The sequence below is a fragment of the Excalfactoria chinensis genome, chromosome 7 (genome assembly GCF_039878825.1).
Source record: "Excalfactoria chinensis isolate bCotChi1 chromosome 7, bCotChi1.hap2, whole genome shotgun sequence".
NCBI lineage: Eukaryota > Metazoa > Chordata > Aves > Galliformes > Phasianidae > Excalfactoria > Excalfactoria chinensis.
This window is the reverse complement of record NC_092831.1, coordinates 7298925-7313709: the sequence shown is the minus strand read 5'-3', so window position 1 is coordinate 7313709 and position 14785 is coordinate 7298925. Positions and strand designations below refer to the sequence as shown.

The following is a 14785-nucleotide window of genomic DNA, read 5'->3' as shown; positions in this document are numbered from 1 at the left end:
GAGCTGGGTGGTGGGCTGATCTCTTTCCAGGCAGGAACTGCATCCTATCCAACTCTTTGGGCAGGTTTGGTGCCCCCAGGTTCAGCAGCATGTTGCCATAGGCTGCTCATACCTGGTTTCTTGATGTGTGTTGTGCCGACTAGCTTAGAAGTTACTGGGGCCAGGGGAATTTGTCATCCTGTATTTTCAGGGTCAAGTCCTTAATTTCTACCTGCATCACTCTTCAAGCAGAAAGAGCTTGGGAATTCTCAGGTAAAACAGGCCTTTAGAAAGAGATTGAGGCTTCTATTGTAGGAGCTGGAACACAGAACATAGAAAGCTATTAACATTGTATGTTTATGACCCTTATTTCAAAGCCTTTAGATTTCTACACAATCTGTGAATTCCAAGAGCACAAAGCTCCCTAAGCCTTAATTCATAGGGCACTGCAGGGCTCTTGGAACCTTGCTTCAAGAGGGAGCAGTGCCTTTCTGCTGAGCCATCTCCACCAAGTCCTAGAATAGAATCAGCATCAAGAAATAAAACGAGACCACTGTGTTTAGGCAGAAATAACTGGTTTATTCCAAACTGGCAACTTGTAGCTGGGGAAATAAATGACCATACATCTAAACGCTGCTAAATGATTTTTTCTTTAGAATACCTTCTTAACAACTCATTTGTTATTATTTCTTATTCAGGACACTTTACTGTTCATCTTAATAGACACAGGGTTTCTATATTCTTTATGCTCTTCATTCTGTCTTGAAGCCAGGGATAGCAGCACAGAAGTAATGTACAATTTGAACTTTAATGCTTGAACTGCCAGAAGGAGGAATGCCTGCATGCTTCATTTTACTCTTTTCTTTCAGTTAAAATCAAGTTGCAGGTTTTGATGATGAGAGTAACCGATCATGGAAATAAAGGACCAAAGGGGGTAGAAAATTATCCGCTGCTGTAACCTTTTAAATCAAGATTGAGACCTTTCTGAGAGATACGCTCCCATTCTGCCAAACATTGGGCTTGGTACATAAATATAAATAATATAAATATATATTTTTGGGGGCTTACTTAGATCAGATGGCAGCAATACTTAACTCAAAGGAAGAAGTCAGCTCCAAATGACAAGTAATGGAATTTACACAGTTAAGGTGATGAGTATATTCATGATGTTAGGACCCCACATGGGGCAATGCAGCTGATAAAGCAGCCATGTGTTGCTGATAATAGAAAAATGCACATTTTGTGCTTGTAACCACAGATACGTGCTTAGTTTTAGGGCAGTGTGAAATAAAAATGGGTACAGTCCCTACTGGAGCCATCAGCTGTTTGTCTTGAACTTACCTGGAGTTTTGGAAAACAGGGAGAGCAGGTGCCCTGCAGGGTGAGAGAGCACAACACAGGTGAAAAACTCCTGGCTCGGTTCTTCTCTTTTGCAAGCAGGTGCATATATAACCTTTGTAGCTCAAAACAGCTTTTACACTTGGCTTTAAAATTTCGCTTAAGCCCAGAGACATAACTGACCTTTACTTCACCAACCCTTCTCCCTGAGCTGCTGCTTGCAGGAGGACACAGCCCCTCAGCCAAACTGGGGTGTGTTTTGGGGCTGCTTAATCACCCCTCCTTATTTCAGAGAAATTCAGTAGTGAACTGAATGCAAAATGTTCATTCTCTCTATTCTCTCCTTTCCAAAAAAGTCCCCAAAATAAAGCCAACATCTTGTGCACACCACAAACATTTCAGTGTTGCTCAATCCACAGTTCCCCTTGGTGCCCTTGCTGATGATGAGCATGCTGCAAGATGGTACCTCTACTTGATGAGATGAGATGACTCAGTTTAGACTTGATATTCTTGCTATTAGATGGATACAGTGCTTTGCTTGCAGACTTTAACACACAACAGTTCTAAGAAGGGAGATATTTGCTGCTTCTTTCTTTGTCAAACTCTGGAGTAACATACATGTATTTCCAAGGGGGAAATGGAAACTGGCCGTAGGTTTATATGCAAACTTCTTCAGTCTTTGTTGACAAATCCCCTTGTGATTGAAGTCTGCATGTATCACTACACATTTTCCTCCAGAAGTCTCTGTAATGCGCAATAAAGGAATCATTTCCTTCTCTGTCCCCTTTTATCTCTGCTTCAGGAAAGGGTTCTTGAAGGCATGGTTGTAGTATTTCTTAAATGCCATATAAATGAAAGGATTAAAGGAAGAGTTGGAGTAGCCAAGCCAAAGAAAGATGCTTTTCCAGATGTGTGGGGCATTGCAGGAACAGAGGGGGCTTATTAATTCTGTGGTGAAGAAGGGGATCCAGCACAGTACAAGAACTCCGACTGAGCTGCCAACCATCAAAACAGCTTTTTCCTCTTCCTGTTCCTTCTATGTTTCTCCATCTGTCTGGAAAGTGATAGCTGCACGATGAGCTGTAAACACTATATGTGGTTCCTTCACCTCAGAACAAAAGGAAATAAGGATTTTTAGCAAGGCAATTTGTTTGAGGAAAGTATTTCTAAATGACACCGTGATATCTGTGTACCTACCACAAAAAGCCCCAACTCCATTTGTTCCACATTAAAAGAAAGTGTCCCAGACTGCCAAATATACCATTCTTGTTGTTGTGGAAAAGCTTCTGAGCATGACTGACAAATTACAGCGAATAAGGAGTTGTGTGATGCCAGGTGTGCTACATTTCACTCACACCAACTCAAGAAGTACTTCGCTGCCAGAAAAGCACCATTTCAATCAGCCTCCTATTCATACTCTGGCTTCCACAGGAGATACACAAGAGGAAAACGTTAGCACGGCCCTTTGTTCGAGCTTCAGAATACATGGAGGGTTTCTGTTGAATATGAGGAGAGCAACTCAGCAAGGGAAGCATTGTTGAGGGCATGGCCACATCACTCTTCAAGACAGATAGCCCTGTATTCACACTCAGACACAAGACACAGCTGCAGAATGCATTAGCAGCAGATTATGATGGAGGAAAACAAAAATCACATCTGTCCTGACAATTAAAATGGGACACCCCTCATGTAGCAACCATCATGTCTTTTGTCTTTGGAAGGACTGGCTCTGCACGTCTTTCATCACTCTGCAAAAAGGGATGAGTGTATGATACGAGGACAACTTTGTGACAAGCAACCATTAAAGATTATGTGTTAGCCCTGAGGAATAGCTACATCAATGTGCTCTTGGGAAGAGCCATCCAATGGACTTCTTTGTCACTAGCACAAGGTAGTTTGGTACTGCATTTAACCTTCAACCCTTGTTTAACTCCCTCAGAGAAGGAGAGTCATCTCACTCCCATACTGTCCTAACAAGTTCCATAGGATGGAGAGACTGCACAGGGCAAAGTGCAGGACAACACTTTCCTAATTGCCATCAAAGGAGTAGGAAGGACTCACACAAAACTGATAGCCTAATTACACACCTGGTCTAGAAACTACTTAGAAAGAGGAAAAACAACAACAGCACATCAACAAAACTGCTAATTCTGTACACTGAAATGTAATACTGACCCCGTAATTGCCACATATAAGCAATCCTGACATTTACACTCTGCCAAGCCTTGTATTTGTGACTTGATTGATCAAAAGGGCATTATCCAGCAGTTTCTGCTGCACTGCACTCCCAGAGTAACAAAGTGACAAAGAATAGTGTCCTGGCATAAGGATGACGGGATTTGGGAAGGATGAGGTGAAAGAGCAGAAATAGGAGAGAGACTGGAGAAGAAAGAAGCAGAAAATTAAAAGCGAGCTGTTGGGCAAAGCAAGAGAAGTGAAATGGAATGTGTCCCATCAGAGAGAGGAGCAGTGCTGATAACAGACAGCACCTAATTCCTCCAGAGGAGGAGAGGCAAAGCCCAACACCTCACTAGGTTTGCACTTACCTGGCAGTGTCATCTTTATGTGTTTTGCCAAAGGAACAGAGATGATGCATCGGAAAGTTCTTCTCTAGCATCCCTTGGGGAGCTGCTACTGTTCTGGTGGGCAATAGATCCTGCTCCTATAGGGGCTACCTCCCCTCAGCCGTACACCGGCTGCAGCCGCGCGGCTCGCGGCAGGCATGAGGAGGTGGTGCCGCCATTCCCGCCCCGCCCCAGGGGGCGGTGAGCAGCCCCTCACACAGGCAGGAGGCGGGGAGCGTTATCAGCCTGCGCCATCAACTTCATTGCTCTTAAAGTGAGCAAATATGTAGCTGAGGTCTTGGAGCCAAGTAATAGAAGTGACATAAATACAAAATATCATCATTCTTCCTGTGTTCTTTTATGGGCCAGGAAGCCTGGGGAATATGAAAGCACAAAAATGCTAATCTGTGATTTAATAAGTCCAATTTGCTTGACTTTTCACTCCTTGTTTCCCCTACCATTGATAATCCTGTGGAGGATCAAGAGCTTTTTGCTATCATTTTGACTATTTAGAAGGCATGGACTTTCCACCAGTGAAATTTAATGTTAAATGCTACCTTCAGAGTTGCACCATTTTTTATGCCCCATTTCTCTGAACTTTTAAATTGTGCCTTGTAGCAAAGTTAAATGGCCTCCAAATGGGCACTGCAAGGAACCCTGGGCTCTTGTCCTCATTGAACTGAAAGCAGAAAGGGCAGCTGCCTCTGCATAGCAGGTATTTGCCAATGGGACCAGCTAAGACAGTCTGTCTGTTTGCTCTTTCCTCACAGAAAAGCTTTTCTTAATTAGGAGTGAATTTGTATCATGAACACTCATTGGGTGTTAAAAGGAAGATTCAATAACTCATACAAATTCATATGGTCTATTAATCCCTAATTTAAAATTTAATTAAATTAAAAATGATGCAAGGTTTTTTTAGGGTCTGTTTTTCTTCTTTTTAATATTATTTGTTATTCAGTTTGAGAAAACACCACCTAATGACAAATAATAGGCTCTTTTCTAGTTACTGAGATCTCAGATTTCCATAAGATCCACAAGTTGAATTAACTAAATAATTATAAACAGGACAACAGTGGAACTAAAACCCAAATACAAGTTTGTCAGTACCCTGCCATCTTTTACTGTGCCCAGAAGTTGGAGGCCTCTACTCAACTCAGATGTTATTGTATAATTACAAGTCTTCCTTTTTACCCATCTTGTGACAAGATTTTTCATGATTATGAGCGGTAGCTTAGCAATGGAATTCTGCTTTTATTGGCCGCTTTTGAGAAGTATCAAAAAGATCTCACAGTTCAAGCAGGACAGTTTTGATCACCCTTTTAAAGTGGTTTAAAGAGTCCAATTTCTTTGTCAAGGTTCTCAGAGAAAGAAAGCAATTTCTCAAGGCATGCAATATTAGTCCCCAGCCTATCAGTCACTGTTATGAGCCAAGCCTTGAGAGCCTGATGGCCGAGGTCTATTAACTGCTCACAAGATTGATAACAGGCTAAGTTGCAAAGGAAACGTTAGATTTCCAATCAGTTTGACAGTCTCTTAAACTCCCAGCAATACTGCAGCAGAACAGATGCTGCTTAATGCACACAGATACTTAGTCAGAAACTATTTTTCATTTATAACTCCATAAACAAAGAGAAAGGTTACTGCATCTGCACAAGCCAGGAAGCTGAAGCCCATCCCTTTCATTACTTAGTCTTAGCACAGGGTGTTTGCTTTGGCTTAACTGGGAAATTACAGTGAGAAATAACAGGCTGTGTAGTTGTTCAGACTGAACAGTCACCAAGCATCCAGAATGCATTAATTAAAAAATCTTAATTATTGTAAGCTGAAGCAATACCACGCAGTATTTTAATCTCTCAGTGGAAATAAATTTGAGAACTTCTTTGTATTACAACATATAAGAAAATACATAGGAAAAATACCTGGAGAAGTTGGGCAATCTCACGCCAAACCCATTCTTTCTGTTTTGATGTCAGACTTCAGACAGCGACAGTACCTCAATGCATTCAAATAAAAAGGTATGTGGAGCAAGAGGTTGTCTGCAAAGCAACCTGCTCCCATAATGGCTAGGAACAACAGAAAAAGGCACATCTCTGCAAAGTAGTTCTTAGCCTACTTCAAAGAGTGGTAGGAGTTCTGACTCTGCCCATCATCTCAGCTTTTTTTCAGTTGCTATATAATACTCCACACTCCTTTCACACCACTTGTGTGAGGCACAAGCACTTCACTCTTTACAGCTGTTTTCTGCATCATGGCTTTTATCTCTTCCCAAAGTAATTAATGTTGCATTAATGTTAATGTCTAATAAGCCCCTCAGTGTTAATGGCATTGTATGTTAATCCCCATACTGTAACTGCAGAGAGTGCAGGTGTAGACAGAGCTCTTGTACTATACGATGCTGTACATCTCACATGCAAAAGTGTGGTATTTCTCTTAAAAAGTGTACTATCTCCCTTAAAACATGGTATTAAGAAATAGACATGGAGAGCTTTCTTGACATCTATTGGTTATAAATGTTAGTAAAACAGGAATCAAGGATTAGATCTCAGTGAGCTAGGCATCATATATTCAACTATTATTGCTTACCCTACAGTAGAGATTCTTTTGTATTCATTACAATAAATCTTCTTCATAAACCTACTTCTACAAGGGTTAGAGACCCTGATAATAATGTAAACAAATGAGCCCCAAACCCCTCCCAACACCACATCTGGGCTAAGTCCTTCAAGTAATGCAACATGCTTTTCTTAATTGTCTTTGCCTGTTCATAAGAGAATAGACATTAACAGACAGATTTAAACAGACCACAAAGGAAAACCAAGTAATTCACTGGAATGTTACTGTTTTATCGTAATATTAAGGAAGTAATTCTAAGCATGACTCAGATTGGTATAAGAAGCTGGGTTTTTTTTCTTTAATCTTAGACACTGTATCTGCTATCCAGATGCCATGAATTAAAATAACTACAAGCTCAGCCATAATAAGAGTCAACACCATACAACAATTCTTGTGGAAAAGAACATATTCTTTACCATGTCTGCTGGACAATGAATTCTCTACCACTAAGACACCCTGCAGTGATCCTTGAATAAAAATCTTTTCATATTTTTTTACACTGTAAAAACATTTTCAGACACCTATGAACTGTATTTCTTAGCATACTGAAGTCTCTTGCTGTGCAAGTCACCTTACATTGGAATCTATCCCTATATTCTGTCTAGTCTGACAGCTTCCAGGGGTGCATACAAAAAGGGTATAGGCAAAGTAAATTTTCCTATAAAAAGCTGAAAATATTCTTTCTTTAATAAATCACTGAGTTGAAACAATTACATTCATCCATCTTCTTCTTTACAAGAAGTCTGGCTGTCTCTCTGTATTCTCTTCTCCAAAGAGTCTTCCTGAAATGAAACCTTAAGAAGCTCTGAAACAAAAACTCTTCTCTCCCTAAAAGGGTCAGCAGAGAAGTTTAAAATGGAAGTAACTGCCGGACAGTTTCGATCAGGGCAGCCTATAGAACAACAAAAAGACACTGTAATGAATGCACAGCTAACGAGAAAACTGCCGATTGTCTGATTTCTTGCTAATGTGCTTGAAGATTTTAGCTTTGTGGACACTCTTTGGTTTCTGGTAACCAAATCCTCCACCTCCACCTCTTTTCTGTAGTCTTCTGCCTTGGTTGCTGTTCACATCTGGAGTTTTATGGGTTAAAGAACATAACAAAAGCCTTAATTGAAGTGCTGCTTATTGGGTATTACCACCATTATTAAGAAGAGAAATAAGTAGTGCATAAAACACACCAAACTGTGTTATGGGTGCATCTGTCATTCTACTGAATGCTTTTATTCTTCCAGCTGTCCAACTAATTCAACTGAAGAAGAACCACTGCTTCAACTTCTCTCCTTCCATTTTCAACTTTGACAAGAGGCCCCTCTATTTCAGTATCAGACTCTAGAACACGCATGCAATATTCCAGCACCTACAAGGCTGTAGTAACTGAAGTCCATATCTACATTAAACAGATTTTCGTAAGTAATTATTAAAACTGGAAAAACTGCCACTAAACATTTTCTCTGATAAACAATTATTCAGACATGATGCACGTACGTGATTAATAGCAATACTGAATAAAACACAACAATAAAAAGCAGAATTTCAAACAGCATATCTACTTCCCAAGTTCCATTTAACATTTCTAAAGCAGGAATTCAGCTTTGAAACACAGCAGTAAAAGGATACTGAGGTCCACATATGGAGGGACTCTAAAGCCAAAGGAGAGGCTGACTTTGTTAAGATCCAGGTTCCCCACGTTATAGATCTGCTTCAGAGAATGAGAATCATAAGCTCTAATGTAAGCTTTGTATGCTTCCTGGGCTGATTTGTGAAGGAAGTAGTTCTTCTCGATCAGTTTCTCCAGCTGATGAGAAAGGAAAAACAGACATTACGTTACAGAATTATGGCTGTAACAATAAGTTACATGCAAGCCAATTATTTACTGTGTGCACTGCAGTGACATTCACTATGATTTTGCAATGTATTGTGAAAAAAAACAATCCTTATGAGCAAATGCGTTTGGTGCAATAGCAGCAATGGACATTAAATGGACATTACTGGACATTAAAATTCTTCGTTTCCTACCTGAGACTGGATATCTGAAATCTTCGACCAGGAAAATTCAAATTCACTGAGTGGTACCTTAGAAGAACAATAAAATACATAATCTAGGTTATTTCTATCAAATACTTTCAGTAACATAATAATTTATGTTCAGAAATTAAAACATATTGGCAATCCTTAAGGTTTTTGCCTTTAAAATGGTGATTGCACAGTAAAAACCAACAAACCAAAGGAATTCTACATGTCAGTTTACCCTGGCTTGTTTCAGGTAACGAAGAAAGCCCAGTTCTTCCGGACGTAAAATGAGCAGAGCATGTCCTCTACCGTTTATACCTCTGGCAGTCCTACCAACACGGTGTATGTACTCCTTTTGCAGAGAGAAAGGAACAGTTAAAAGTCCAGACAGTCTTTCACAGTGGCAGTAATACAAACAGTTAACTGAAAAAGCATTTAACATTAACATACGTCAGCAGCTTCAGTTATGTTTAAAGACTTTCTAAACACTGATATATGGATGAGGCAAACCATGTGCTGACAAAGCAAAGCACATAACTAGCTGGGACAGAAGTACCTGACTAGAAGCATCTTACCTTACCTACTGAAGGTAAATTCATGCTGCTAACAAGTATTTTTTTGTTTAGCTGATTAGATTTCAAATTACTTTGGTACCATAAAGTTACGTTTTATGTCTCTGCTAGCTGCAGCACTTCCTGGGATCAGGTGGAGAGTGGATGAAATAAGCTGCTGGATGTGAACACAGCTGAATTCTGACCTCTGTTGAGCAGAAGATTCAGGTTCTCTCTGCAGTGACCCCCACGGCTAGGATTTGAAGGTATTTTTATTTCCATAACTTACTTTTGGATCATCTGGAGGGTCGTACTGGACAATCCAGTCCACCTCAGGAATATCCAGTCCCCTGGCAGCCACATCAGTGCACAGCAGGATTCCAGATTCTGCATTACAGAACTGGAAAAACGTCGTAGTACGTTTTGTTTGTTTCTGCTTGCCCTAAAACAAAAAAAAACACATCACACAAAACAAGAAAATAACCAGAAGAATAGATACATTAAGGATGTCCACTAAAAGAAACCTGCCAGTTGGTAAGCTTCGATGCAGTTTCTCATTTCACAGATTATATCGCTGCCAAGAGATATAAAATACTTCAGGGCATCTCTCTACTTTATAGATCTGCACAGACCAACCAGCACCGTTTCACACTGAAGCAGCAGTGCTATCACAGTAAACCTGTACCTCTCAGAGGTTACACTGTACATTCAAGGTATTACAAACTCAAATTATGTAAGAGTTATTATCAGAGGGACTGCATAAAGGCCTGACATTCAGACACAGGCATTAACAGGTTAATTAAATATACGTCAGCATATGAAATACTTACGTGAATGGCCAAAACAGGCAAATCAATGTAGTTGAGTAACTCATAGTGGTACTTCACTGACATACACGAAGAAAAAAATACCATTAGTTTCTTTTTCCGGTTCTTCTTCAAGAACGTGAAGAGCAGAAGGAATCTTTTTTCAGATGGACACACTACGTAGCCCTGGAAATTAATTAAACACTGTTAAACATCACAGCACAGAACACACTGCATAAACAGCACAGAATACACAGGGGACTATCTGGCAAAAGTTAGTTTTCCAGCTATACAGAACAAAGCTGATTTACTGCCTGTTTCTCACTTGCTTATATGAAACTCCTTCAGCACCAACAACAGCAAAAACAAACTACAAACTAGGAAAGAATTTAATCTTATTGAATTCTTGCTCCTAGTTTACTCTTTGAAGGTAACACCTACCTACTGGTATTTTAAAACCATTATCACTGTATCAACTGCACAAACCCAGAAACTAAAGCACAGTTCCATTTAGCCATTATCTTAAGTAGGAAAAACAAAACCTCAAGTGTTCTCCAGTCAGTAACACAGTGCTTACATATATAATTCAGACAGTAGTTGGAATGTATAACTAACTGTATTATTACTTCATGAATTTTTTACATAACCTTTTAAGATAGCAGAGTGAATAAAACCCTTCAGGCAACTGTTAACTTTTGCCCATTAGGATGTTAAACACTTCATGGGATGCACAGTTATACAGCCCATTTAAAAGAGCATAGAGCCTGCTGGTTTGTTCTCAGACCATACCCCTTCCCTTGTAGTAACATTTATGTTTTACCTGTTCAAGGCCATCTACTGTTGCTGTCTCCTTGTTATCATCCACTCCTACATACAGTGGTTCTTTCTTCAGAGAAATCTTGGCTAGATCTTCCACCTTCCTGGTTTGCGTAGCAGAAAACAGCATCGTCTGTCTGCGCTCTGAAAACAGTTGGTTTATAAGAATGCTTCATTCTTTAAATGAGAATTGAAATAGCAAATCCTTAACCTCTTTAGTTGCTCCCATGGAACAATTCTTCACCTTTTTTCTATTAATTTAAAATATACTGATAAACAAAGGCAGGTATAGTTACACTGTGTACTACATTGCATATTTACTTAGGCTGCCACCATCTCCAAAATCTTAATGTACTTCAGCTTTGCTAAGCTTTTCTTAGACAATCCATAGCATACACAAGAAAAGAAGAAGGGTAATCATTAAGGTATCGCTATGGAGAGATTAAAAAAATCCAACTGCAAGCCAATACACCCTTTTAATTTCCTTATTTAAGACTAATTAGGAAATAATGAATAGCAGGAAATAAACAGGCAAAGAAGGATGAACAAAAATACTGTAGGCATTAAACTAAAATGTTCTTATATGAACGAATATATAGTTCTAACATGCATAAATGATGCTAAATAATACATGCTATCAGAAAAATGGACAGAGTTAAGAGCCACTCCAAGGCACACTTATAAAACTATAAAAATTAATGACTTCTCTTACAGTAATTCAATCATACAGACAACACAACGTTAGTCAAGTAATTTCCAGGAAAGATGGGCTTTTTTTTCTCCTTACTTGGTAGAAGTTTTATGATCTGTTTCATTTCTTCCTCAAATCCAACCTCTAAGATTCGGTCTGCCTCATCAATCACCAAACACTGCAAGTTCTTGAACATGAAACCTGGAGTGTTCTATAAGATTAACACATTGAGAATCAGATGAGGACAAAGGTCTTATCACTTCTTATTAAGTAAGAGGCATCATCACTTTCATCTACCTGCATATGATCCAGAAGCCTTCCTGGTGTTGCTACAATGATGTTGATTCCATTTCCAAGTTTCTGAGCTTCTGCTGATCTGTTACTTCCCCCCATGATCAGACCATAGGTGTGAACGTGATGATTCATGAGTTCTTTAAGAACTCCATAGGTCTGCATGGCAAGCTCTCGAGTAGGTGAAAGAATAATAACACCAGTCCCTAAAACATACATCAATTGACCGACATTAAGTTACAGCTCCTCCAGCCCCTTTCACAGCCACATCCCTTAACATCTGTGCCACTACAAAATGAAGGAAACCCTTACCATTTCTAGGCATGAATTTTAACTTGTAGATGAGCTCTACTGCAGGAATGAGAAATGCAAGTGTTTTGCCACTGCCTGTTTTGGCAGCTGCTAAAATATCCCTGCGAAAAGCAAAATTACATAAAGAGGTGTTAAGGTCATCCCACAGAGAAAAAAATAATCCTATTCTGAATGATGTTGACTACGTGGAAACATAACATGGTTTTAAATCTAACTAACATTAAGTTCTTCATGACAGATACAGTTGCATTTACAACTACAAACTAAATAATACACAAAATAATGCTTTGAAAAGAGCACAGCCCTAAGAATTCACATTTCTTGTATCTATCTTGTTACTCACATTTACACAACACCTGAGATCAGCACAGCAATTATAAAGATATACTTCTTTTACCTGCCTTCCAAAAGAGGTTTAATGCTTTTATGCTGAATTTCTGTCATGTGTGTAAAGCCCATATCACTGATGCCTTTCAATGTACTCTCACTGACAAGACCAGCAAGGGAAGTAAAAGAATTGTCTTCAAAGGCACCTGAAGGGCGAGAGGGAGAAAGACATTCGCTTACTTGAAATCCATCCATCCCAATGCAAATGTGAGAACTGCAACTTGCTCTGGAAGAAAGCTTAAGAACTGGGATTTTTTGTATAGAGAACACAATGTACCTGTTAGACCCAGAGGCAAACTGGGCACTTCATCCTCCTCTTCTGCTTCTTTCTCTCCTGAGCCCTGCCCATCTTCATCTTCAGCCTCCACAGATGCGTCTTCTTCAGCCTTTGCCTTCTTAGTTTCTGTACCTAAATCGTTATTTTACAGAAGACAAGCTATTCTCAGTGAAGGTACGAGAAATACATTTGCCATCCAAAGCTGCGCTGCAGACTGGCTTCACCTTGTAAATCATTCCTACAGACACCACGCGGTGGGAGGGATCAGGAGAAGGGGAGACAAGATTCCTGCGGAGCTTTCAGATGCAGACAGCACCAAACGAACGTTCCAAACGTACCTTCCTCGGGGCCAGCAGCAGCCTTCCTCTTCTTCTTCTTCCTCCTCTTCGTCTCTGCGGCCTCTGGGCCCGGCGCTGCCTGCCCGCTCGCTTCTGTCTCCGCCTCTGGGGCCGCCGCCTCCTTCACCTCCTCATCCTCCTCCGGGGGGGCCAACGAGGCCTGGCCTGGGCACGGCACGGAGAGGGAAGATGATTTAGAGCCGCCAGCCACGGCGCTCAGAGACCTGGGGACCGCCCGCCCGCCCCGGCCCCGCCGTACCTTCCTGCTGGGCAGCCCGCAGCTTCAAGTTGCGCTGCCGCAGCTTCAAGTTCCTCTTGTGGATCTTCTTGCGGAGCAGCCGCATGGGCAGGTTGCCCGCGGCCGCCGACACCGACATTCCGGCTGCCCGCTCCCTGCCTCCCTCAATCACACGTGGGGACGGCAGCCACCGCGCAGCGACACGTTTCCGGGCCGTGCCGGAACCTCGCTGCCCGGAGGGCGCCCCCGAGCGGCCCGGCGGAGGCAGTGCGGGGTGCCGCCGGTCCAGCCCGGCCGTGCTATCGGTACAACGTGTCGGCTCCACGGCACGGCTTCTCGGAGCTCCGTTCCCAGCTGCTCCTCAGCTCAGTGAGGGGCAGGATCGCCTTTCCTCCTCGTGTCCTCTTCCTTGGCTCTTCATCCTCATCCAGCGTGGTTCCTGCAGCCTCCTTTAGATCCCTCTTGACCAGCAGGTGGCGCAAACAGCACAGGAATATACATATACACGGGTTTCTTAAACCAAGAATTTCAGTGCTCTTATAAACCTGAATTACTAAGAATTAGATAATGCTCAGTCTGCACTGCCACCAGAGCTGCTGATGCTCACACCTCCTGGCCTCCAGGACACCTTATTGCAGCACATTTTTACTGTTTTAGCCCATCTCACTTCATTCCCCACAGAACTCTCTCTGTTTCATAAATGCAAGTAGTTGCTGTGGGGCAGGATGCATTGCGCCCCACTTGCAGCAGAGTCCACAGTCTTGACAGTTTGACAAGCGTGGCCTCTAGCTTGGCTGTCCAACTGCTCTGCTTACAGCTGTGACACTGAAACCATGAAACAAAAAAGGTGACTGGGTCTAACCTGGCCACTGGCTTATTAAATAACGAGGATGTCTGTGTAACAGCACATCCAGTCTCCATCAGACGTGTTTCGAATATAAACTGAGCCACCCCTAGTCATCAAGAAAGGCATTTGGTTTGAAACTCTAGGGAAAGTCACATCAAGGCTGAATTTTAAGCAGTTTCTCACTGCAAGTCAGTGTATTTGCAAGTCAGTGTAGTTTAGGTTCTGGAAATATATTTCCATATTGTAAGGTTGAATAATATGACAATGGTAGAAAAGATAATTCAAAGGAAAACTCACCAGTATGGATGCTTTTACTGGGAAAAGCTGGGGCAATCTCCACCAAGCAGCAATCTCCAAGAGATGCTGCCTTAGTGGTGGTCAGCCACTAAGGTCTAGAGGAGGTGGAGTTGAGCTCCACCCTTTCCATGAGCACAGCTAAATTACTCTCACCTGTGCTCCCACAGCTGACCTGACACTCAGCTGATTAATCAGAGGTTCAGGCTGTGATTACCAATTTCCCATACACATATTTTTCTCCCTGTCTACCTTACATTGTGCCTACAGAATATACTATTAATTACTAAAGATTTCTTCTTCCTACGCTGTGATGATTTATAGTTTTGTGGTTAGATTCACTATTTGGATCCTTCTGAAATATGCTCCTTGTGCAAATAGAGTGAATTTAAATACTGGGCAGGAGTGAGCCGACACCTATACTTAGGGC

At 41.4% G+C, this 14785-nt stretch overlaps 1 protein-coding gene across 1 annotated transcript; it reads right to left on the bottom strand.

Annotated features, from left to right (window-relative positions):
• Nucleotides 1-6703: 6703 nt before the first annotated feature.
• On the bottom strand, nt 6704-13524 carry DDX18 (DEAD-box helicase 18). The gene is made up of 14 exons (XM_072342245.1): nt 13236-13524; nt 12977-13141; nt 12639-12770; nt 12372-12507; nt 11975-12075; nt 11669-11868; nt 11468-11582; nt 10685-10824; nt 9889-10050; nt 9348-9500; nt 8746-8859; nt 8514-8570; nt 8115-8292; nt 6704-7567 (listed from the first exon to the last, which is right to left on the bottom strand). The coding sequence occupies exons 1-14, from the start codon at nt 13351-13353 to the stop codon at nt 7425-7427; spliced, it is 1914 nt and encodes a 637-aa protein (XP_072198346.1). The 5' UTR covers nt 13354-13524; the 3' UTR covers nt 6704-7424.
• Nucleotides 13525-14785: the final 1261 nt, after the last annotated feature.